The 24,311-nt window shown below is 61.2% G+C and overlaps 1 protein-coding gene and 1 long non-coding RNA gene across 5 annotated transcripts; one reads left to right on the top strand and one right to left on the bottom strand.

Annotated features, from left to right (window-relative positions):
- On the top strand, positions 1 to 22,400 carry CLUH (clustered mitochondria homolog). 4 transcript variants are annotated; one of them, XM_033185107.1, is made up of 26 exons: positions 1 to 228; positions 7,233 to 7,435; positions 8,264 to 8,435; positions 9,695 to 9,838; positions 10,012 to 10,136; positions 10,230 to 10,384; positions 10,485 to 10,610; positions 10,917 to 11,064; positions 11,268 to 11,360; positions 13,160 to 13,854; positions 14,797 to 15,020; positions 15,199 to 15,303; positions 15,479 to 15,579; positions 16,165 to 16,317; positions 16,409 to 16,471; positions 16,588 to 16,832; positions 17,156 to 17,240; positions 17,438 to 17,591; positions 17,675 to 17,814; positions 18,931 to 19,011; positions 19,088 to 19,213; positions 19,306 to 19,427; positions 19,691 to 19,784; positions 19,878 to 20,012; positions 20,101 to 20,174; positions 20,970 to 22,400. In XM_033185107.1, exons 1-26 carry the CDS (start codon positions 129 to 131, stop codon positions 21,151 to 21,153), a joined length of 4,047 nt encoding a protein of 1,348 aa, XP_033040998.1. In that variant the 5' UTR covers positions 1 to 128; the 3' UTR covers positions 21,154 to 22,400. The 4 variants fall into 4 exon arrangements, with proteins under 4 accessions (XP_033040998.1, XP_033040999.1, XP_033040997.1 ...); XM_033185108.1 differs by having other exon boundaries at positions 15,202 to 15,303; XM_033185106.1 differs by lacking the exon at positions 1 to 228 and adding an exon at positions 4,146 to 4,616 and having other exon boundaries at positions 15,202 to 15,303.
- LOC117067924 lies at positions 21,863 to 23,884 on the bottom strand. Its single transcript, XR_004430898.1, has 2 exons — positions 23,127 to 23,884; positions 21,863 to 22,623 (listed from the first exon to the last, which is right to left on the bottom strand). It is a non-coding gene; the product is annotated as an uncharacterized LOC117067924 (long non-coding RNA).
- Positions 23,885 to 24,311: the final 427 nt, after the last annotated feature.

Consider the following 24,311-nt stretch of genomic DNA (forward strand, 5'->3'; position numbering starts at 1 on the left):
GGCCACGGCGCGCACCACGTGGGCCGGTGACTCCGTCCTTCCCGCAGCGGCCGCGGCGCGCAGGGCACTTGGGTTAGTGGCGCGGCGGGCGGCGCGGACAGCCGAAGCGGACGCCCGCTCCCGCCACCATGGTCATCAAGACGGACGAGTTGCCGGCGGCCGCCCCGGCCGACAGCGCCCGGGAACACGGCTCGCAGGCCGGGGGCAAGGGGCGGCCGGGCGCGGCCGGTGAGCGGGGCCGGGGCCAGCGGGCCGCCGGGCGGGGGGCGCCGGACCAGGGCGGGCGGGTTCGGGACTCCGCGGGGACCGTCGCCTTCCCTCCGCGCCTGGCCCGCTTGTATCTCGCTGGGGCCTCCACCGGGTCGCCCCCGCCCTGAAGGTCACCTTCACAGTCGCCCCCGGCTGCAGTCCGGGCTTCGCACGTGGGGTCCCGGGGAGGGCAGCCTCGGCTGGCACCCTCGGCGGGCACACGCGCGCCTCATCGCAGGGACACGTGCGCGCACACGCGGTTTCGGGGTGCGCCGCCGCCGCAGACCGAGAGAATCGGCGGCCCCACCCCCTCTGCGCCCGGGCATGGGAGCTGTCTGAGCTGGGGTCGCTCCGATGCTTGCGGGACGGCCCCCTTCGGCACCTGCTCCGCGTCGGCCTCCCAGGCATTCCCGGTGCGCAGGGCTGCAGCCCTGGGAGTGAAGCTCCGCTCGAGGCTTCCCAGGCTTGGTTTGTGGGAAGAGCACGAGGTGCGGGGCGTCCCTGGTTCATGCCCTGAGGCCAGGCTGTAACCGCAGGTCTTCAGGCTGTGGCGGCGACTCTCCGGTGTGTTGGCCTGCTCGGCCGACCTGGTGTAGGGGGCGTCTGCCTGTGCATGGGGCAAAACCGAACTCCTTGGCAGGGGGAAGTGTTTGTGCCAGAACTTGATCATTAACCTGCCTTATTGCGAAAAGTGGGTCAGACCAGAGTTGCTGTTTTTAAAGCAAAGGTCGTTAGCGTGGAGTCAAGCTCCCAGCGATCCCCCATGGTGGCTGTGTGGTGGTGACTGTGGCAGTGGCTGCAGCTTGTCTCTGGTGGGGCCTGCTTTGCCTTTCTCCTGAGCCCCTTCTCTTCCCTCTGTTACTTCCGCCGTGTCTCAGACTCCAGCTTAGGGGCTGGAATCCCCTTCCCAGACCCTCAGTTGTCATCTTTCTCAGGGCTGGGCTGCGGTCCTCTTTGCTCCGGGTGGCAGTGGGGGTGCAGAGCTACTCCTGTCCCCCAGTTCCTCCCGCCTCTGTCGACTGTCCTCAGTTGGGACTTGTGGTCTTAACGCCTCATCATCTCCCTTCCCAGCTTCAGTGAGTGCGCCAGGGCTGACTTGGGAATCAGGATAGGGGCAGCGTTCGGCCCTCTGACCCTGTTCCCATCATAGCGGAGTTACCTCGGGGTGAGGGACAGGTGCTGGGGCAGAACTGCTGATTGCCTAGACAAGGCCAGGGTTTGGGCAGAACAGCAAATGCTGATTGCCCCAACCTACCAGGCTTTGTGCTGATGTGGTTCTGAATCAGGCTAGATAAGAGGAGTTTGGCTGATTTCCCCTTTAGCAGAGACCTGAAGAGTCGAAGTGACTTGCCCAAGGTCACACAGCGATTTAGTTGTTAAGGGAAGTGTTTGGATTCCAGCTCATGGCCAGCAAAGCAAGGCTGCCGTGGCCTGGCCCAGAGGAAGTTGGGACAGGCGTGTTGGTTTGGATCACATGCTGAGAACGAGGGGGCCAAGGAGCATCTGTTGGGGCATTTCTGTGAGGGAGTCAGTGAAGCCCCTTCCAAACTGTGCTGGTGAGGGGGGCTCTGTCTGGGGTAAACTGAGTTAGGGAAGGGCACAGCTATTTGGGGAAACTGGGAGCATATTCGTGGGCAGGACATGGGCTCCTACGTCCCTGGGAAGCTAGTACAGGTAGCTAAGACTTACATTACAGCCAGCCCAGATCTGTTGAAAGAAGGACGGAGCCTTAATGAAGACCCACCCCCCTGCAAACTGGGGCCCACCTGAGCATCAGAACCAAGGCTTCTGACCTCTGAGATCCAGCTCTGGAAGGCTCTTCAGTCCCCTTAAGAAGGAGGTGATCAAGGCCATTGAGGGTGGGGGGCAAGGATTGGTTACCTTCCTGGGAATACAGCGGCTTTTAGGGGTTAAGAGAACAGGCAGGTTTTTCAGGTCCGCAGTGGTGCGTCAGGTTCCTTCTGCCCAGGGGAGAGCTCCCTGGAGTTGAGGCCCAGAGGGGGAGGAGGAGGAGGCTGGCAGCTGGGGAAGGAGTCTGGGGGCTAATGGGAGCTCCCCAACAGTATCCTAAAGCTCCTCTCTTGGATGAGATGTGGGGAGAGCAGCTTGAGGAACTCTGGACTGTCCTCAGGCCCTGAACACCTGCCTCTGGCCTGGATGGGACAGGAAGGAGGCAAACAGGTGCTTGGTCTGTGGGTTCCTTGATAGGCCGCCTGCCTGCCCCATTGCCTTGCCCTGAAGCCCTGGGCTCCTGGGATGGGTGATGCACCTTTTAGGACCCTACTTCCTGCTGGAGCCTCAACTGCCGAGGACTTGGCTGGGGCGTGGCCTGGCCCTGGCACGATCTTCTGAGTGAGATTGTGTCTGGCTTGGGCAGCTCACAGGCCCTCTGGGGAGGCCTAAGTTTCTTTTCTAGTTCCTCCTGTCTGCCGCCTTTGGGCTCCCTGCGCCTCCAGGCCAGGGCAGGGGTGCGCTTTGCCTCTTCACCAGCATCTGAGTTTGTGTGTATGCAGACTGCTGCTGGGCCCCGTTCTCCCGTTCTGCAGAAGGCCTCCTTGTCCCCTCCTCGAAAGCTCACATCCTCAGAGGTGCGGGTGTGAGAGGAGGGAGTAGTGGCCCGAGGGTGTAGAGGCCTTGGGGGATGCTGTGCCTGGGATAGATCTGCCCCTGAGTAGAGGCCTGAGGCCTGGAGAAGGAAGCAGGTGCAGCCCACCTGTGGGTGCTGACGGGCCCTAGGGAGGGGGTGGGTGGGCTGCGCTAAGCGCGAGCGGGTCGGCGGGAGCGGGTTGGCAGGAGCTGGTCGGTAGCCTGCACTCTGTGGGAGTGACTCAGAAGCCATTGGCTTGAGCATTTGACACACCTGTTTTGTCTTTTTTTTTAAACTTAGTCCCAAATGTGATAGTAACACCTGGTTTTTTCTTGCTCTGGGTTGGTTGGCTGCCTCTTGCCTCTGTGACCTTGGGCAGCTGCTTCCTAGCCTTCTGGAGCCTCAGTTTGCTCAGGTGAGATGGGCTGGCCAAGCCAATTTAGGGAGCTGCTGTAGGTGAGACGGGCTGGCATGGTGGTTCAGGGAGCTGCCGTGGGCTGGGCCTAGCGTGAGTCCTGGCTCTGTGGTAACCAGAATGCAGGTGGTTGTCAACACTGCTCTGGGGTCACTGGCAAGCTGCCCTCCCCCAGCCCTGTCTCCGGAGGGTTAGGGTGTATTTTGGAAGGGGATAGGAGCAGAGGGGCTCTGCCTAGGCCTGGTCCTTCTCCTCTGGTCACTGTGTGAGACTCAGAACCTTCCATGGGGGCTGTGAAGCAGCCCAGGGCCTGCCTGATCCCTGGTCCTGGAGAGGGGAGGGGATGGAGTGAGAGCCTGACTCCCGCCCACCCTGGCTCGGGTGGATGCTGGGGCAGTCCTCACTGGGCCCTGGCAGCATGTCAGAGGCCCTGGGAAGGCGCCCTGGCCAGCGGGGCTCCTCCCCCGCTGCACGGCCGCTGGCCTCCTGCTGCCAGCTCTCTTCTCCCCTGGGAGAAACTTGGTTCCCTCCTGGCAGGGCTGGGGCTGCTGGGAAGGGAAGATGGAGCCTGCCAGCTTCTTGATGGAGCCTGGAGGCCAGGGCCACGGGTGCAGTTGTCCTCTGGGAAGCTGGGGGCCCATCCCCCGCCCTCCCAGCGGAACCAGTGACTCCCAGGAAGGGGCTGGCAGCCAGGTCACCTGCAGGGGGCAGCAGGAGCCAGAGGTCCCAGCCAGGCTCTTGGCCTGGGGACAGGGGGTGCTCAGTGTCTGGGACTGGTGGGTAGAGGCAGCCACCTTATGGCCTGGGCCCGGGTCTGTGCCAGCTGTTGGCGGCAGCTGGCGGAAGCGGTCCTGTTCACCCCCACTGGGGTGGGAGCTGAGGAGAGGACCCCCTTACTGGGCCCTGCCCCTGCCAGCCAGTCTCCTACACCCTCAATCTTGAGGGGTCCAGGTACCCCAAATTCTCGGTTCTCTGATCCCCCTAGTGGCTTTGCCGGCAGTGACCCCCTCTCTAGGGGGCATAGGGAGGTGGGCCTGAGTGCTGACAGCAGCTCCCCCTGGGGTCCTGGGGCCATTGGGTTATCCTGGCCCACAGCCGTCCTTCTGGCCGACCTTGAGCGGGATGCCAGGCAGGGGGAGTGTGCCCTTCCTGGGGCTGCCACGGCAGGCCTGGCCCCGCTGAAACCCGAAGCCAGCCAGAGCTCCAGCCCCGGGCTGACTGGCTGCAGTAGGGCAAGGGTAGCGGCTGAGGCTGGAACGAGGCACCCGGGCAATGCTGGGGCTGATCTGGAGAGCCGGCTGCCTTGCTGCCACGGCCATGCTGAGACTCCAGAGCCGAGGGCAGGGCAGCTGCCAACTGCACCAGGTGAGCACCGGGACCTGGTGAGCCAGCCAGTTGTCTGTGGGGGAGATCGCTCTGCCTTATTCCAGGGGTGGGGAGACCTTCGGGGTTCCTTGGAGGAAGGATTGGGGCAGGACGTGCTGCCCTGGGGAGAGGAGGCCCATGGGCAGCCAGTCACATGCCTTTGAAACCGGATCAGGGAATACGTACCCCCTGAGGGTCGTCTCGCTGGGCTGGGGAAGGAGAGTGGGAGCCGTGGCCACCTTGCCCTGTCCTCCCTCCTTTCTGTCCTCCCATTCCAGACAGGCGAAAGAGCACAGGCTGTCCCTGTCTAGGTATTTGACTCCCCGCTTCTGCGATCTCGTAGCTCAAAACCGCTGTTCGACATTGGGTGGGGGCTCTTCCTGCTTCTCCCCTCCTTCCAGGGGCTTTTGGCAGCCGGCACAGCCTTTCTCAGGGACCCTGTGGGGGGTTCCCGGCTCCTGGCTGCAGGTGCCTCCACCTGGCTGCCCTGCCTCTTGCCTTTTGAAAGCTGACCGGCCACTGCCCAGCTGTCATTTGCTGTGGCCCCAGAGTCCGGCAGGTGTTCGCCTGGGGAGGGGCTGCTCCCTTGCTAGCGGCTTGGAGGTGTCCTTCCCGGGGCGGTTGGATCCTGGAAGGGAGGTCTTTGTGCATCCTTGTGGGTCCTGGGAGTCCACGGCAGGCTTGGAGAGGGTGGGGTGGGGATGGAGAGGCATGACAGACACAGTCATTGAAAGTCCTCAGCGGCCAGAGTGGAGGGCAGTGCCGCGGTGTAGGGTGCAGGCCGCAGGAGGGGTCTGGGGCCCATTCTGACTTGGTTGACCTTAGGCCAGGCTCCGAGCCTTTCTGGGCTTCAGATACCCCTCTTTGGGGTAAGGGGGAAGAGACTCTCTGGGCTCCTAGAGATCCTGTTTCTCATTTACTCATGGGGTTCCCGGGAAAGTGAGTGACTCTCCAGGCCCCCTGGGCTCTGCCTTTCTGTACTAGCCTCATCCCTTCCCTGAGGCTTCTGCTCTGTGTTTCCGATGGGTCCGGATTGGGACCACACAGTTCTGGGAAATGTACCTGTCCCCACTCCTGAGAGCTGGGTAGGGAAGGGGAGGTGGGGTCTCGATGGGATGAGCAGAGCTGGGTGAGCTGTTCTTTCTGGAAGGGAACCCAGGCCCTCCTCAGAGTTGGCACCGTTGAGCTTCAAGCCAAGCCAGGCAGGTGAGCCTGGCCGATGGGCAGGTCCTGGGGCCAAGGTCCTCGTCTCCCAGCTGGGTGCCCAGGCAGGCCTGTGTCTGCTGGAGGCGATGAGAGGCGGTCCTTGGCTCCTCCGCGGAACAAGGGGCTCTCCTTTGTTCCACTGGTGCCTGGGTGGGAATGCAAGGTTTTGTCACCTGCTCCCCACCCTGCTTACAGCATGTGGATTGGGTGCTGTGTACAAATATTGGACTTAGCTACAAGTTTGCAGTAAGTACCTTATTTATTGCCTTTTTTGTTGAGCCTGGGCAAGACAGAACGTGGTGGTTAGAGCTGGTGAGGATGCCACCCTGGGTGCAGCCGAATGTCTCTGGGAATGAAAGGGGGATGGGGTGTGATCCCGCCATTAAGGGTCGTTTGGGCAGGCTGCTGAAAAGGTTTATTTCTCCTAGGCCTTGAAGGGTGAGTCAGTGTTTGCTGTACAGAATGGGATGTCAGGGGCAGCACAGACACAGAAGCACAGCGGTGGGAGGGCAGTAGGCGGTACCAGGCTTCCATGGTGTGATGTCCTTAGACCTCAGCAGGGAGCAGGCAGGAGCCGAGGCTGACTTCAGGTGGGTGCCTGAGAGCACTGGCCTAAGAAGCTTGGTCTTATAAGCGGTGGGCTTCCTAGGAGGAAGGTGGCACTGCTGCATAGAGGAAATGCCTGCCCCAGGGCAGTGGCTGCAGAGGCCAGGTCCTGTGGATGGGTTGGGAGATACCTAGTGGGTGACTAGATAGAGCAGGCGCCGGTTTGAGGAGGAAGATGAGTTCCGTTCCTGCAAGACGAGTCTTCAGTGATGCCTCAGGGCCAGCCACTTGTTGATGCCTGGGAGGCAGTGGTCTCCTTGGTCCGAAAGGCTGGAGAGGGGACAGGATTGGCCGTGTGAGCCACGAGGCAGGAGTGTATGGGAGGGGTGGGTTCAGAAAGGAGAGACTAGGCCCAGGCACACCCCTGCAGCCCCGCTGCAGCCTGGGACCACAGCTCCGTGGGGATGGAAGAGGATGGGGCTGGAGAGGGAGGGGCAAGGGCACTGCGTGGGTCAGCGAAGAGGAGAGGAAGAGGGGGCCACTGCTGGGAAGCCAGGTGTGTTAGGGCCGGAGGAGACCCTTGGGTTTGGCTTGAAGGGTAGCTTTGGTGACCCTGGGGAGAGTGGTTTGGGCCGTGTGTTCAGGTTCCATACTACAGTGGGTCCAGGAGCAGTGGCTGCGAGGGGCGGCTGGGTGTGTAAATGGCCTGCAGGTGTGCGGAGGGCAAGGCGGAAGACCGCGCGGCTGAGGCTCGGGAGGGCATGCAGATGCCTTTCCGGAAGGCACGTACCCCCGTGTGAGGCCAGGTGGACGGCACCCCAGACCAGCGAGGCCGCCTGATGCTGATCCATTCCTGTCCCGCAGAGCTGCCATCAGTCATGCTCTTAAACGGGGACTGCCCAGAGAGCCTGAAGAAGGAGGAAGGGGCGGCCGAGCCACCCAGGGAAAATGGGCTTGATGAGGCCGACCCGGGAGATGAGACCGCCGGCCAGGAAGTCATTGTCATTCAGGACACGGGCTTTTCTGTGAAGATCCTCGCCCCTGGGATCGAGCCCTTCTCCCTGCAGGTAAGACGGAGGGAGGCGTGTTGGGGACCAGGCCTGAGCCTGCTGGGGAGGGTGAGCTGGAAAACTCAGCCTTGCTCGTGCTCCTCCTGGCCCCACATTGTGGCAGGAAACTGAGGAACCCGTGCCCTCCCCAGAGCCGCTCAGCTGGCGTGGTAGACGTGGGAATCGGGCCCAGGGTCAGGTCATTGCCCCATTGCTAGAGGACAGCGACCAGCCGGGCCCGCCAGCCCTACGTGGGGAGGGGAATGATAGTGGCTGGGTCGTGTTGGCATCCCAGGACTCCCCAGCCTCTTGCTCTGTGCCCTCGGGCAAGTCAGCTCTCTCTGGGCCGTGATTTTACCATCTGCCAGAGGGGACGGTGATATTGGGTCATCTCCAAGGGCAGAGCCAACGTGGAGGTCTTGCAAGCTGGTGACTCAGTGGGGAATGGGGCAGGGCCGTCGGATGTCTCAACACCCACAGGCTTGGGCCCCAGAGCACCCCTTCTGGAAGGTGAAAGCCATTTGCTCCAGGCACCTTAGCACTGGGCAAGGACGGGGGTGAGGCTGCCGTTAGAATTCTGACCCCCTGTTCTTCCATCTCCCCTTCTCCGCTCGGGCATTGCTCCTGGTCTGCAGGGCCGAGTTGGTGGGCCAGGCTCCAGGCTGCACACACAGGGCGTGGCATGTGTGGACACGGCCTGGATTTAAAAGCCAGAAAGTGGGAAGTCGAGTCTTTGGGGCATTTATTCTGGGCACCAAGGTACTTTGGACTGGGGACAAGGTGGTATTGTCCTTGCTCTCTGCTACATGGCCTCTCACCAGGGTGTTCGGGGCCTTCTCCCTGCAGGTGTCCCCGCAGGAGATGGTGCAGGAGATCCACCAGGTGCTCATGGACCGTGAGGACACGTGTCACCGCACCTGCTTCTCGCTGCACCTGGATGGCAACGTGCTGGACCACTTCTCAGAGCTGCGCAGCGTTGAGGGGCTGCAGGAGGGCTCCGTGCTGCGCGTGGTGGAAGGTTGGTCTGGAAGTTGGGCGCCTGCCCTGGGGAGGGTCCACAGAGACAGAGGCAGGCAGCACCATCCATGCCAGGGTCCCTGTGTCACGGATGAGCTCATGGAGGCAGGATTGGAGCACAGGTCTGCTTCTCAGGCCATCACACCTATATCTGCCAACTTCACAGCCCATGGGTTAAAGAACAGAGCCGTGGGCTGGGCGTGGTGGCTCACGCCTGTAATCCCAGCAGTTTGGGAGGCCGAGGCGGGTGGATCACCTGAGGTCAGGAGTTTGGAGAACTGCCTGGCCGACGTGGTGAAACTGCATCTCTACTAAAAATACAAAAAGTGAGCCAGGCGTGCTGGCACACGCCTGTAATCCCAGCTACTTGGGAGGCTGAGGCAGGAGAATCACTTGAACCTGGGAGGCGGAGGTTGCAGTGTGCCCAGATTGTGCCACTGCACTCCTGCCTGGGCAATAAGAGCGAAACTCCGTCTCAAAAAACGAACAAAAGAACAGAGCCGTGATTCTAAAGACGAGAAATCCGGCAGTCCCATGCCAGGGCTTGCAGTCAGCCCAGTCCAGCTCTGTAGAGATGAATGAGAAGTCCCGAAAGTTCCCTGGCCCTGGAGCGGGGAGGGCGGGCACAGTGAGGCGCCATCAGGTTGGTCCGTGGGCTTGAGTTTTCTGGGTGGAAGCCGCTCAGGTTCCCCACCCAGGGCCTGTTGAAAGCAGTGACGGAAAAGATCTGTAGCTCAACAGCGCCCACGGTTGATCACAGAACCTCTCCCCACCACCAAAAGAACTGCCATTCAAATCCCATGAAACCACATCGTGGGCAGTGTTGACACTGGGGGCCTTGGAAAGTCCTCAGGCCACCCCTACGTGAGGCTGCCTCGGGAGAGCAGGGCAAGGCTGTGGTGTGGAAGCCCCAGAGCTCCAGAAGCCCTGCCCACCCGAGACGCTGGCGCACAAAGCAGGCGGCCGTGTGGATGCCTGAGGCCTGTGTGTGCTTCAGAGGCATTTGGCAGAAAGTTCTTTATGAACAAAGATCCCTGCTCACCAGGAGGCAGCGTGTGTGTGTGTGTGTGTGTGTGTGTGTGTGTGTGTTGTCAAAACCAGAACTCCAGCTTATGTGTTGATAGTGGAATTTGAAAACGGAAGCCTAAAGTTGAAAATTAAAACCACTGTGTTAGCACCCCTGAAACCGGTTTTGTGCTGAGCAGGTTGTTCAGGGTTCAGGGCTCTGGTAACGCCGTCCGCTCCCTGCCTTCCTGACAGAGCCATACACGGTGCGTGAGGCCCGCATCCACGTGCGCCACGTCCGAGACCTGCTCAAGAGCCTGGACCCATCCGATGCCTTCAATGGAGTTGACTGCAACTCCTTGTCCTTCCTGAGTGTCTTCACCGACGGCGACCTGGGAGGTGCGGGAGGCATTGGGGCTGGGGATGGGAGCAAGGGGCGGGGAGCATGGAGGTGGGGGCTGGAGAAGGGGCCGAGGGACCTGGGCCTGAGGCACCCAGACCAGGGCATCGGCAGGTAGGAGACAGCTGGCCCTGGGTGGCTCTGTGCTGACCACTAGCCTCGGGTCCCTCAGACAGCGGGAAGCGGAAGAAGGGCTTGGAGATGGATCCCATCGACTGTACACCGCCCGAGTACATCCTGCCAGGGAGCCGGGAGCGGCCACTGTGTCCCCTGCAGCCCCAAAACCGCGACTGGAAGGTAGGATCCTGGGGGAGGGAGGAAGAGGGTCCCTGGCGGGGTGGAGGCCCCCACACCAGAGGCCTGGCCCCTCAGGCTCGGCCTCTCCCACAGCCCTTGCAGTGCCTGAAAGTACTCACCATGAGCGGCTGGAACCCGCCCCCGGGGAACCGGAAGATGCATGGGGACCTCATGTACCTGTTTGTGATCACGGCCGAGGACCGGCAAGTCAGCATCACGGCGTCCACACGGGGCTTTTACCTGAATCAGTGAGTCCCTGCGAGCCCACCAGGCCCCCCTGCCTTGCCGGCTGTTCTGGGTCTGAGCAGACACCTGGGGCCCCCCCTGCTCAGTGCCCCCTCCCTGCAGGTCCACGGCCTATCACTTCAACCCCAAGCCGGCCAGCCCCCGCTTCCTCAGCCATTCCCTGGTGGAGCTGCTCAACCAGATCAGCCCGGCCTTCAGGAAGAACTTTGCTGTGCTGCAGAAGAAAAGGTAGCGCCTTCGCCCTCCCGCCTGTCTCGTGGCACATGGGGCATGGGGTGAGCCGGACCTGCACTCCAGTGCTTCTGTCTGGAGAAACCGCCCTGGGCCCCCAATGCGGGAGTCCCCGCTCTAGGGAGCTGTCGGTCAGTGCCGAGACAGCAGCTGCGGCAGAGGCGCCCGTGCGCTTCTCTCTGACTTCAGGGCGGTGTCTCAGGGTAGGAGACGCCGGAGCAGGCGGGGGCCTCAGGAAAGGGCCCGTGGCAGGGCTCTGAGGTTGGTGGGCTGCGCCATCTTCCCCTCCCCTGCCTGCCACAGGGTCCAGCGCCACCCGTTCGAGAGGATCGCCACCCCATTCCAGGTGTACAGCTGGACAGCACCCCAGGCGGAGCATGCCATGGATTGCGTGCGCGCAGAGGATGCCTATACCTCGAGGCTGGGCTACGAGGAGCACATTCCTGGACAGGTGCCTGCGGCCTGGCCCTGCCCTCGCTGGGCACCCCCGCCCTCCTGGGCGCTGGGCTGGTGCCATGCACTTGCTGGAAGCCCGATGCTGACTCTTCATTCGGGAGTCTGGGGCTCTTCTCAGGAAGGTGGAAGGAGGGACTGCCCAGAGCAAGTCACAGGGCACAGGCTGAGCCCATATCTCCCTCTCTGATCTCTCTGCAGACCCGAGACTGGAATGAGGAGCTGCAGACGACGAGGGAGCTGCCTCGCAAGAACCTGCCTGAGCGGCTGCTCCGAGAAAGGGCCATATTCAAGGTGCCTGCAGCGTCCGCTGAGCGGCAGTCCCAGGCCCACCAGTCTACCTGCTGACGGGTTTTCTTGTGGACAGGAGGAAAGCAAGGGAGGCAGGGCAGCCCTAACCCTGTCAGGTTCCCCAAAGGCCAGTCAGGGTGTCCTGCAGGGTCTGCTAGCCTTCTACCTCCCAGCAGACCATCCCAGTACCTTTTTCTGGTCTCTTTGAGGCTTTGAGTCCCTGGGAGGAGCGGGCCCTACTTCCCATAGGCACTGAGTGTCCAGGCCCATCCAGCTTCCCGCCCTCCACTGACTGCTGCGGGGCTTTTGCCTGGGCGACCGCTGGCCAACCATGGCCCTTCTAGGGCGGGAGCTCATCTGCATTAACACTTATAGCTGGCCGGGGTTTAAAAGTTACTGGTATTGGGTTAGTAAGAGAAATGAGGAGAAGTAGTTGCTTAAAAAAAAAAAAATCTCAGGCCAGCTTTGGTAGCTCATGCCTGTAATCCCAGGACTTTGGGAGGCCGACCGAGGCGGGCAGATCACAAAGTCAGGAGTTCAAGACCAGCTTGGCCAATATGGGGAAACCCCATCTCTACTAAAAATACAAAAATTAGCTGGGCGTGGTGGTGGGCACTTGTAGGCCCAGCTACTCGGGAGGCTGAGACAGGAGAATTGTTTGAACTCAATAAGCGGAGGATGCAGTAAGCTGAGATTGCACCACCGCACTCCAGCCTGGCGACAGAGCAAGACTGCATCTCAAAAAACATCTCAGCCAGACACAGTGGCTCACGCCTGTAATCCTAGCACTTTGGGAGGCTGAAACGGGGGATCACTTGAGCCCAGGAGCTGGAAACCAGCCTGGGCAACATGGTGAAACCTTGTCTCTGCAAAAAATACAAACGATTAGCCTGGCATGGTGGCATGTGCCTGTAGTCCCAGCTACTCAGGAGGCTGAAGTGGGAGGATCGCGTGAGCCAGGGGAAGTCGAGTGAGCTCAGATCTCGTGCCACTGCACTCCAGCCTGGGCAACAGAGTGAGACCCTGTCTGAAAAAAAACCAAAAAACTTTCCATCGTTTTACTGCCTAGAGGTGATAATTGTAGAAACAAAAACTCATTTCTCAGTTACCAACTTCGCCTAGAGATGGTGCCAAGTGCGTTATACACACTATTTTGTATATTTTGGACTTGTAAATGTAAATTTATAAATTTTGGACTTATAAATACCTTTATCTGTTCAAGTTCACCTGGCACATAACTGGTGGATGCCAGACTTGCCCACACTTGTTAATCACTCAGCTATGCTGTCTCCCTGAGCACAAGTATATTTTCAAAACATGGAGGTTTTGTTTGTTTGCTTTTTTGAGATGGAGTGTCACTCTGTCCCCCAGGCTGCAGTGCAGTGGTGTGATCACTGCAACCTCCACCTCCTAGGTTCAAGCAATTCTCCTGCCTCAGCCTCCCAAGTAGCTGGCACTACAGGCCTGCACCACTATGCCTGGCTGGGTTTTTTTTTTTTTTTTTTGTATTTTTATTGGATACGGGTTTCACCATATTTGTCAGGCTGGTCTCGAACTCCTGACCTCAGGTGATCTGCCCAGCTCGGTCCCTCAAAGTGCTGGGATTACAGGCGTGAGCCACCGCGGCCGGCCAAAACATGGGTTTCTTGCCCTTTTCCACGTAATGAGGAAGCTCAGGCTCCGGGTGTCCCTGGGTTCCCCAGGCAGGCCTGGTTGCCTGGGCGGTCTAGGGGCGCTTGGCCAGGTGGGTGCAGGCTCTGGTGGGCAGGGCCTCTTAGCCTCCCCTCCTCGGCCCCCCGCAGGTGCACAGCGACTTCACCGCGGCAGCCACCCGGGGCGCCATGGCCGTCATTGACGGCAACGTGATGGCCATCAACCCCAGCGAGGAGACCAAGATGCAGATGTTCATCTGGAACAACATCTTCTTCAGCCTGGGCTTCGACGTCCGAGACCATTACAAGGACTTCGGGGGGGACGTGGCAGCCTACGTGGCGCCCACCAACGACCTGAACGGCGTGCGTACCTACAACGCGGTGGACGTGGAGGGGCTGTACACGCTGGGCACGGTGGTGGTGGATTACCGCGGCTACCGCGTCACGGCCCAGTCCATCATCCCCGGCATCCTGGAGCGGGACCAGGAGCAGAGCGTCATCTACGGCTCCATCGACTTCGGGAAGACCGTGGTGTCGCACCCGCGGTACCTGGAGCTGCTGGAGCGCACAAGTCGGCCCCTCAAGATCCTGCGGCACCGGGTGCTCAACGACCGCGACGAGGAGGTGGAGCTCTGCTCCTCGGTCGAGTGCAAGGGCATCATTGGCAACGACGGGCGCCACTATATCCTCGACCTGCTGCGCACCTTCCCCCCGGACCTCAACTTCCTGCCGGTGCCTGGTGAGGAGCTGCCTGAGGAATGCGCCCGCGCCGGCTTCCCACGCGCCCACCGGCACAAGCTCTGCTGCCTGCGCCAGGAGCTGGTGGACGCCTTCGTGGAGCACAGGTGAGGGGCGGCCTTGCTGGGCCAGGGCCAGCTGCAGGGAATGCGGACGCCCTGGGTGGAGCTAGGGCTGGGTCCTTGGAGATGCGCTGGAGAGTGAAGAAGGGCGCCGTCTGGCCACAGTCATTGGAGACCCGTCCACACCTGCCCGGTTGTCAGGCTCCCCAGTGCAGAAACCAGGGCTGCAGACTCGCGAGCACCCAGGCGGGTGACCCGGCTGCGACGGTGCTGTTCTCTTAAGGAGCATTAGGAAGTCTGGGTGGCTGTGACTGTCCCAGTGCTGGGGCGGGCAGGTGGGGCACCGGGGGTCCCTGCCGCTGGTGTGTAGGGTTAGGAAATGGCCATGTCAGAGGTCCAACAGTGTGAGTAACTCTTTTAAATGCCAGTGGCTTCCTGTCACTTTTGAGAGCCCTGAGCTGGATGGGGAGCCCTTCTTGTCCCATCCCTTCCATAATGCAGCCTTCTTCTTCTTTTTTTTTTTTTTTTGAGACAGAGTTTTGCTCTTGTCGCCTAGGCTGGAGCGCAATGGCGTGATCTGGGCTCACGGCAATCTCCGCCTCCTGGGTTCAAGTGATTCTCCTGCCTCAGCCTCCAGAATAGCTGGGATTACAGGCACCCGCCACCACGCCCAGCTAACTTTTTGTATTTTTAGTCGAGACGGGGTTTCTCCATGTTGGTGAGGCTGATCTCAAACTCCCGACCTCAGGTGATCCACCTGCCTCAGCTTCCCACAGTGCTGGGATTACAGGCGTGAGCCACCACCCCTGGCCACCTTCTTCTTCCTGTCTTGGGAGATCCTGGTTTTTGTGCATTGACTCGTGCACACCAGCCAGAAGGTGCCTCATGCCTGCGGGGTGTGGAGCCCCAGCCACCGGGAGCCTTGGGCCAGCAGAGCTCCTCTCCCCGATTCCCAGCTCCTGCTCTGCCCTATCTGTTCTGCTCCAGGTACCTCCTCTTTATGAAGCTGGCTGCCCTGCAGCTGATGCAGCAGAAAGCCAGCCAGCTGGAGACCCCCTCCTCGCTGGAAAATGGTGGACCGTCCTCTTTGGAGTCCAAGTCTGAGGACCCTCCAGGACCGGAGGCGGGAAGTGAGGAGGAGGGTAGCAGCGCCAGCGGCCTGGCCAAGGTGAAGGAGCTGGCAGAGACCATCGCCGCGGACGACGGCACAGGTGAGGCTGCTGCAGATTCTGGGGGAGAGCCCGGGCTGGCCCTGCCAGGGTGGCTTATGACCCCACCTGGGAGAGGCTGGCAGACGTCTCTGCGAGGAGCTAGGGGGCGAGGCGTGGGGCAGCCAAGCTCCACCGGTGGCAGAGGGGACCTGCGTCTCATGGAGCCGTGTCTCCACAGCAGACCCTCGGAGCCGGGAGGTGATCCGCAACGCATGTAAGGCGGTTGGCTCCATCAGCAGCACCGCCTTCGACATTCGCTTCAATCCTGACATCTTCTCACCAGGCAAGTGGTAGGGGCCGGCCAGTGCAGGAGCCCTCCAGGGCCAGAGCTGCTCTTGGGGGGACTGGGCCCTTAGGGCTGGTGGGTTTGTCCCCCATCTGAGGGCTTCCCCCGCCAGCCACAGGCAGCATTTGTCTTGCCACCGCCTGGCTCAGCCTCTCTGCTCTCCCTTCTCCAGGGGTTCGCTTCCCTGAGTCCTGCCAGGATGAAGTTCGGGACCAGAAGCAGCTGCTGAAGGACGCGGCTGCCTTCCTGCTCTCCTGCCAGATCCCTGGCTTGGTGAGGGAGGGGCTGCGGGGCTAGGTGGGGCTTGCGTGGTGGGTGCTGGTCCCTCATCCGTCTCCGACTTGGAGGCCCATGAACATAGGATTGCAGGAGTGACTTCAGCTTTCCCTGATTGGGCATCCCCATTTGACAGATGGGGAGCCTGACTCCCAGAGGTCAAGGGCTCCGGCCCTGCTGAGCCCACCGGGTGGGCCGGCAGCTGGGGATCCAGTCTTCTGACCCCTGGGTGGTGACACGGCTGGGGGATGGGGCAGGAGCTCAGTGGGAACTGCGCATCCTCCTCCTCCTCCTCCTGCAGGCTCTGCGCTTGGCCCCGGGGTGCTGGGTGCTCCCCCAACACGTGGCCTCCAAGCCTCAGGACACGGGGCTAGGGGTCAAGTAGTGGCCCCAAGCAGGCACCTCTGCTTCTCCCCCCTCTGCTTCTGCCAGAGGCTGGGCACATTCCCCCATCCTGACTGGGAGCTAGAGCCTTAGGGGTCCTTCTCCAGAGGCTCCCAGGATAGCTGTGCTCCCCTAGACAGACTCAGCTGGGTGGGGGCAGAGGAGCCGGGTGGGGGCCTGACCTGCTGCAGCCCGCAGGTGAAGGACTGCATGGAGCACGCCGTGTTACCCATGGACGGGGCAACGCTGGCTGAGGTGATGCGCCAGCGTGGTATCAACATGCGCTACCTGGGCAAGGTGCTGGAGCTGGTGCTGCGGAGCCCGGCCCGCCACCAGCTGGACCACGTCTACGTGAGTGCTGCCTGGGCGGGGGCGGAACGGAGCTGCGGGGCTGGGTGGGAGGCGGGGGCCTGACCGAGACCTCCCTTCTGAATCCTTCCAGAAAATCGGCATTGGAGAACTCATCACTCGCTCAGCCAAGCACATCTTCAAGACGTACTTACAGGTGCCACACGTCTGCTCCGTGGCTGGCCATGGCCTGCCAGCATGGTGTGGGGCCTCGGGAAAGAGTCTGAGGTGGGGCTGAGGGCCCTTGTGACTTGGATCCAACCTGTTTTGCAGGGAGTCGAGCTCTCCGGCCTCTCAGCCGCCATCAGCCACTTCCTTAACTGCTTCCTGAGCTCCTACCCTAACCCTGTGGCCCACCTGCCCGCCGACGAGCTGGTCTCCAAGAAGAGGAATAAGAGAAGGAAAAACCGGCCCCCCGGGGCTGCAGATAACACAGCCTGGGCTGTCGTGACCCCCCAGGAGCTCTGGAAGGACATCTGCCAGGAGGCCAAGAACTACTTTGACTTCCACCTCGAGTGGTGCGTGTAGGGCGTGGCTGGGACGCCGCTGGGGTGCGAATGGGGTGGGGCAGGGCTGGTGGGAGTGGGCAGATGAGGCGGCCACCACTGGCTCCCAGATGGCATCTAAGGCCTGTGGTCATAGGCCAGGGAGTCGGAGGAGAGAAGAAGTGTGGAGATCACTGGGTGCTGAAGGGTGAGGGCAGCCCAGAGGCTCCCAGGAACTGGGTGGAGGGTGGGGCGGTGTTGGGGGCCCAGGCTGGACAGTGTTGGGGAGCTGGGTGGGGCAGGGTTGGGGGGCCCAGCGGTGCTTGGGCTGCTCAGGCCCCCTGCTCCCTCCTCAGTGAGACTGTGGACCAGGCTGTGGAGACCTATGGCCTGCAGAAGATAACACTCCTGCGGGAGATCTCGCTGAAAACAGGGATCCAGGTGGGCACGGCTCAGCGTCCCCACTGCGTCCCACTACATCCCGCCGCGTCCCTGCTGCAGGCTCCCACCCCCGACCGGGGCCACGGGACAGGTGGCTTCTTCATAGTAGCCATCTGTGCGCAAGCCTTGGTGGGTTGGGAGGTGCCAACTCTCTGAGCCTGGGGCTGAGGCGTCCTGTGTGTGGGGCTGCTCTCCAGGTCCTGCTGAAGGAGTACAGCTTCGACAGTCGCCACAAGCCCGCCTTCACCGAGGAGGACGTGCTCAACATCTTCCCCGTGGTCAAGCACGTCAACCCCAAGGCCTCGGATGCCTTCCATTTCTTCCAGAGTGGCCAGGCCAAAGTGCAGCAGGGTGTGTGGCCGGGTGGGGCTGGGTGGAGGCGGGGGCTCCTCATGCCCCGTCCTGACCTTGCCACCCCTGGGGGTGCCCTGCAGGCTTCCTGAAGGAGGGCTGTGAGCTCATCAATGAGGCCCTGAACCTGTTTAACAACGTCTACGGAGCCATGCACGTGGAGACCTGCGCCTGCCTGCGCCTCCTCGCCCGCCTCCATTACATCATGGGCGACTACGCAGAGGTGGGCCTCAGGCACCCTCTGGGCTGTGGCAGCAAAGGCCTGGCCTCGTTGGGGGATGGGGAGTGAGGGGGCCCCCGGCGGAGGAGTGGGTGGAGTCCAGGGAGACCCCAGGAAGTTGATCGTTCTGCCCAGGCCACCTCTGGCTCCTCCTTTCTGTAACTGTGTCCTGGGGAGAGCTCGGGAGCCCCCTGTGCTGTGGTGAGGTCAGTTCTCGGAGGCGATGGCAGGGGATGCCCCACGGGGTGTCGGCAAGGATGCCTACTGTGACTCCGTGAGTGGGCAGGAAGCATGCCACTGAGCTCCCGCGTCCTCTGTGCCAGTGCAGGCTGTGGGGTTCTGGGTGGCCTGCCTGGAGGGGGATGGTGCAGGCTGTGGGGTTCTGGGTGGCCTGCCTGGCGGGGGCTGATGCAGGCTGTGGGGTTCTGGGTGGCCTGCCTGGCGGGGGCTGGTGCAGGCTGTGGGGTTCTGGGTGGCCTGCCTGGCCGGGGCCGGCGGAGGCTGTTTCAGGGTCAGCATGTCTTAGGATCTCCCACTCCCTGCAGTCAAAGGGACTGTTTTGTCTTTTGTTTATAAATGGGTGTTTTTGGTTTTTGTTTTTTGGGACAGGGTCTTGCTTTGTCACCCAGGCTGGAGTGCAATGGCATGATATCGACTCCCTGCAGCCTCCACCTCCTGGGCTCAAGCGATTCTCCCACCTCAGCCTCCCGAGTAGCTGGGACCACAGGCGTCCGCCACGACACCTGGCTAATTTTTGTATTTTTAGTAGAGATGGGGTTTCGCCATGTTGGCCAGGCTGGTGTCAAATTCCTGACCTCAAGGGACCTATCCCCGCTCAGCTTTTTTTTTCCTTCTAATGTTTTTAGTAGTTTTGGGTTTGTATTTGGGTATTGGTGGAGATTTTGTTGGGCGTAAGACCACGGGTGTGTGGAGCTCTCTGTGGAGTGTGACCTGCCTCTCAAGGTGTTGCAGCGGCTGCTGTTGACACCCCTGCTGCCTTGTGCAAGGGACAGATCCAGAGCGCAGCTGGAGAGGACAGGAGTGTGCAGAGCAGTGCCGTGTGGGCTCTGGGTGCGGGGGTGTTCCCACGCCACAGCGACCACCACCGTCTCTCCCCAGGCCCTGAGTAACCAGCAGAAGGCCGTGCTGATGAGCGAGCGGGTGATGGGCATCGAGCACCCCAACACCATCCAGGAATATGTGAGTGCCGCCTGGGCGGGGGCTGTGAGGGGCTGGGGTCCGTTGCCACCCTGACCTGTCTCGACTCCGCCTGCAGATGCACCTGGCCCTGTACTGCTTCGCCAGCAGCCAGCTGTCCACGGCCCTGAGCCTGCTGTACCGCGCCCGCTACCTCATGCTGCTGGTGTTTGGGGAAGACCACCCTGAGATGGCGCTGCTGGACGTGAGTGCCAGGGCAGGGGAGCGGCAGGGACCCACCTCCGTCCCAGGGGACCGGGAGCTGACCAGGGCCCCCCTCCCCCCGCCTGCCCCCAGAACAACATCGGGCTGGTGCTGCACGGGGTGATGGAGTACGACCTGTCGCTGCGCTTCCTGGAGAACGCGCTGGCCGTCAGCACCAAGTACCACGGGCCCAAGGCCCTCAAGGTGGCCCTCAGGTGAGGTGGCCGCTCACCCAAACTCCAAGGGCCACAGAGGCCAGTGGGGGCGTCCGGTGGGGGCATGGAAGAGGCCCAGTGCTCTGGCTTCCTCGGACACCCGAGAAAATTTCTCTCCACCTCCCCCTCTTTGCTGAGCCTGGACTTGATCTTCCCCTCGGTGGCTTCCAGGGAGGGATCTAGAGGAGACCCCCCGGCCCCCGAGTCAGGCCCCCATGCCCAGCCCTCTTATGCCCTTCCCTCGCCCCGGCGCCTCCCGACAGCCACCACCTTGTCGCCCGAGTCTACGAGAGCAAAGCTGAGTTCCGGTCGGCCCTGCAGCACGAGAAGGAGGGTTACACCATCTACAAGACGCAGGTGGGCAGGGCGGGCTGTGGTGGGGTGGGGCTGTGGCAGGGGCCCGGGGGCGGGGGGCGCGATCCCTTCCTGCCTCTGCCCGCCTCCCCGCAGCTGGGCGAGGACCATGAGAAGACCAAGGAGAGCTCCGAGTACCTCAAGTGCCTGACCCAGCAGGCCGTGGCCCTGCAGCGCACCATGAATGAGATCTACCGCAACGGCTCCAGCGCCAACATCCCGCCGCTCAAGGTGAGACCGGGCCGGAGACGGGCGGGGCGGCCCCTCCAGCCCAGCGCACGCGGGAGCCCGGCTCACGGCTCCTTTCCCTGCCTCGCAGTTCACAGCCCCCAGCATGGCCAGCGTCTTGGAGCAGCTGAACGTCATTAACGGCATCCTCTTCATTCCTCTCAGGTGAGGCCCCCGCCCCGCTCAGAAGCGTGTCCTGGTGGTTTGTTTTTTTGAGTTGGAGCCCGGTTCTGTCACCCAGGCTGGCGTGCAGTGGCGTGATCTCTGCTCACTGCCAGCTCCGGCTCCCGGGCTCAGCGGCCTCCCGAGAAGCGGGGCTTACAGGCGCGCACCACCGCACCCGGCTGACTGTGTGTTTGGAGTAGAGACGGGGGTTCACCGTGTTGGCCAGGATAGTTTCCATCTCCTGACCTCGTGATCCGCCTGCCTCCGCCTCCCAAAGTCCTGGGATTCCAGGCGTGAGCCCCCGCGCCCGGCCCCTTATTTTACTCAGCATCCTCCTATTCCATGAGTAAAGACCTTGGTGTTTCCGCTTCACACAGCGTATCTTGGCGTCTTCCCATCCAGTACCTAAGAAGCGGCTTCGTTCCCTCCCCGCCGCCTCCCATTCCTCCCCGGGGTGCTCACAGCAGTGTGGCCTCATGTGGGGAGTGGATTTAAAATGGTCAGCTGGGTGTGGGAGCAGCGCCCCGACTCCACTTTCCTCCATCTGTTCTGGAGGGAGGCCACGGAGGACAGTGACTGGAATTGGGTGTGCGGGGAGCCCAGAGACTGGGTCAGGTGCGGGGTCCTTACCTTCTCCGTGTTCAGGGACCTTCCGCCTTCAGGAGGGAAGCGCGTGTTCACACACGTTTCCCAGTGAATAGAGCACAGAGCCTGAGTTTATCCCAAAAGCCAGGAGGGTGGTGGAGGACCCAGGACTCCTCTGAGTCCCACCTCCATCCCCACCCTTCTCCTCAGCCAAAAAGACCTGGAGAATCTGAAAGCCGAGGTGGCGCGGCGGCACCAGCTCCAGGAGGCCAGCAGAAACAAGGATAGGGCCGAGGAGCCCATGGCCACCGAGCCCGCGCCAGCGGGGGCCCCAGAGGACCCGGGCTCCCAGCCCCCGGCTGCCAAGGACCCTTCTCCGAGCGTGCAGGGATAGAGAGGGAGACAGACGGACAGTCAGCCAGCGGCCCCGTTACCAGGGAGCCAGACTCCAGGAGAAGGGGGCGTGCCTGCGGGCGGAAGAGGAAGCAAGACCCTCTTCTTCCACGTTTCACCCCACCCCTCCCCCGTATCTTCCTGGGACCCTGGCCTGCCTGCCCCGCAAACGGTGTTTTTGCACTGGTTCAATGAATATATGATGCAGAGGCCCCATTGAAGACACGTGAATGGCGTGTGCAGCCATCCGTTCCCGGCTGGGGGGCAGGTGTTCCTCAGGCCCCCACCCTCCAGCAGGCGTGTGCGAGTGCGTCCGTGGATGTGAGTGTTGACCGTTCCTCTCCCCTGTACATAGCCCGAGCCAGTCCTGAGTGGGTGGTGCACAGATGGGATTTCTCAGGTCATTTGTATGGTCGACATGATGGCTGCTGCTTTTGCTGCCACTACCCCTAGACCCAACCTCTCTGAAAGTTCAGGTTTAAAGCCAAAAAGCATGGTGGGGAGGGGCCTTTCCTGTGTCCTGGGATGGGGAGCCAGAGCTCTGTGGCAGGGCTGGAGGGTTTGGGGTGCACTTTAGTTTGGGGCAGGACAGGAGCCGCAGGGCTGTTTTAGTTGTGATTGGCCTGGTCTGGCTGCTGCTCCCACATGAAGGGGTTGGGGTTGGCTGTGCTGGGCCCTCAGAGCCCGTGTGCCTGACCCTGGCTTGTGTGCCCTCAAGCCCAGTGGGTGGCGCTGCCGTAGGCTCTGACTCGGCTCCCTACTCCCTGCACCCAGCTGGGCATCGCCTTGGGGTCTGCAGTCTGAATGTATCCCTCTCCTCGTTTGAACCTGAGCTGCCTAACGCACAGTGGGCGGGGGGCGGGGCTGGGGGAAGTTACAGGTGCCGATGTGCTGCCACTTCTCCGGAGCCCAGCTCCCTTCCTGGTCTGAGACTAGCTCTGGGGGTGGTGGGGACCCCCACAGGCCCCGCTCTTCCCGTTCCCCCCTTCCTGTGCTGCTGCTCTGCGCCTGCTGTCAGAGCCCTGGTTGGGGAGGATGTGACCACCCTGAGGCCTGGAGGAGACGGGCGTCCGCCTGGGTGTACGGAGAGCTGCTTTTGGGTGTGGTCTGTCCAGACACCTTGTTTCAAAGGGGATGGGCGTGAGCTAGCAAGCAAAGTATCCCCACCGCGAGCAAGAACTTTTTCTTGTTTTTAAACCATCACGTCCTCATTTCACATTGGAATAAAGTGAGTTTTTGAAACCTGCGGCCGCGGGCTCACCTGTGTGCTCTGTAACCTGGTCTGGGTGGATGGTGAAGGCTGACAGGAATGTGACTGGGAGAGGAGTAGATACAAATGAGGTCAATTTCGAGGTCATGCTTACATTGTCACTCGAGCGGGAGGTAAGGGGGTGGAATCACAGGCACTCAGCTGGAATTCACCGAGCTGCCAGTCAGTCACCAGGCTTGCTGTTGTGCAGGTGAATGTCACCTGTCATTGGGCATAGAAGAAACTGCAGTGAAGGCCGGGTGGGGAGGGGTGCTGGGCTGTGGGGCCAGGCCCTGTGCATGCTGGACCCGTGAGGTCGTTAACACCCCCCTGGCTGGTCACCTGCCCATATCGCTTCATTCGAGGTAGGAAGGAGGTTGGGTAGCACTCCACATAGGTGAGACGTTGCGGGCAGGGAGGAGGGCCTCAAGTTTGCCACTCTTGGGTAGGATTTAGAGAGCCGAGACTCAGGCGGACTTGAGGGGCAAAGCCTGTCTCTATTTATTCATTTAATTTATTGAGACAGTCTCACTCTGTCGCCCAGGCTGGAGTGCAGTGGCACAATCTCAGCTCACTGCAACCTCCACCCCCGTGTTCAAGTGATTCTACCTCAGCCTCCCGAGTAGCTGGGACTACAGGTATGCACCACCACACCCGGCTAATTTTTGTATTTTTTGCAGAGAAGGGTTTCTCCATCTTGGCCAGGCTGGTCTTGAACTACTGACCTCGTGATCCATCCGCTTCAGCCTCCCCAAAGTGCTGGGATTACAGGCGTGAGCCACCGCGCCCGGCAAAGCCTGTCTCTAGAGGGGAAGTTGAGCACTCAGGGCAGCTGCTGGCCGCTGCTCGCCATCTGTCTCCAAGAACAGGCCCTTGGCCCCACCGGGAACAAACGCCTTTTGGGATACTTGGAGAGATCTGTTCGTCTCGGAAATTCTGAAAAGAAAAATATTCCAACCCTGAGTCTGTTCATTTTCCTGAGCCAACTGCAGAAAAGGTGCTTCTGACCTGGAGGTTTTAGGTGACAGCCGGGGACAGCCACCAGCAAGTGGCCCTGCTACAGAAGCCTCTCGTATTTCCCAGCAGCCCCAGCCCCAGCAGCAGCTTCCTTCGCCGTCTCACCGGCGTGTCCTACACATGCTTTCCCCTCTCCTGAGTGTTGGGAACGTGGACCACACGTTCACACACCGCTCAAAATGGGGCCTCCTGTGAAGCTGCGAACGGATCAGGTGTGATTACCATTGTACCTCCCCGTCACCTGAGAGGCCCCTATTTCCTGGCTGATGCTTTACGCGTATTAGTGCCCTCAGACATCTTTTCACGACCCAAATGACAAGGGGCTGTTTCCATAAAGCAAGTGAAAGCTCTAGGTGTGAAATCCATACTTTTGTCTTTCCTTCTTTTAGGTGACTGGTTTCAATTTTTTAAAAAGTGGGGTCCTGGGCCGGGCGCGGTGGCTCATGCCTGTATTCCCAGCACTTTGGGAAGCCGAGGCTGGCAGCTCATTTGAGGCCAGGAGTTCGAAACCAGCCTGGCCAACATACTGAAACCCCATCTCTACTAAAATTACAAAATTAGCCGGGCATGGTGCCAGGCACCTGTAATCCCAGCTACTCGGGAGGCAGAGGCTGCAGTGAGCCAAGATCGTGCCACCGCACTCCAACTCCAGCCTGGGCAACAAGAGTGAGACGGTCTCTCATACACACACACACATTTAATTGGGGAAATTCCTATATATCCTACAGCTGGAAAGTAAGGTATCCTGACGTGGCCCAAATTGTCCTCTCCCCTACCTCTAAGGTCTAAACTACCCAATCAGTCAGGCTCCCCCGCCCACCCGCCCAGAGAGCGGGCGCAGCCATCCTCGAATGGCAGGTGAAATGCTCTCTTTCGTGAGAGTAAGCCGTTAT

Source organism: Trachypithecus francoisi, unplaced genomic scaffold (genome assembly GCF_009764315.1).
Source record: "Trachypithecus francoisi isolate TF-2019V2 unplaced genomic scaffold, Tfra_2.0 Lachesis_group20, whole genome shotgun sequence".
In the NCBI taxonomy this organism is placed as follows: domain Eukaryota; kingdom Metazoa; phylum Chordata; class Mammalia; order Primates; family Cercopithecidae; genus Trachypithecus; species Trachypithecus francoisi.

Excerpts from the sequence above, each read along its gene's own strand:
- CLUH (XM_033185107.1), top strand. The coding sequence starts at position 129 with ATGGTCATCAAGACGGACGAGTTGCCGGCGGCCGCCCCGGCCGACAGC. Across the intron at positions 10,385-10,484 it reads CGGGGCTTTTACCTGAATCA|GTCCACGGCCTATCACTTCA; the intron begins GTGAGTCCCTGC and ends CCCTCCCTGCAG. Across the intron at positions 17,241-17,437 it reads CGCTGAAAACAGGGATCCAG|GTCCTGCTGAAGGAGTACAG; the intron begins GTGGGCACGGCT and ends GCTGCTCTCCAG.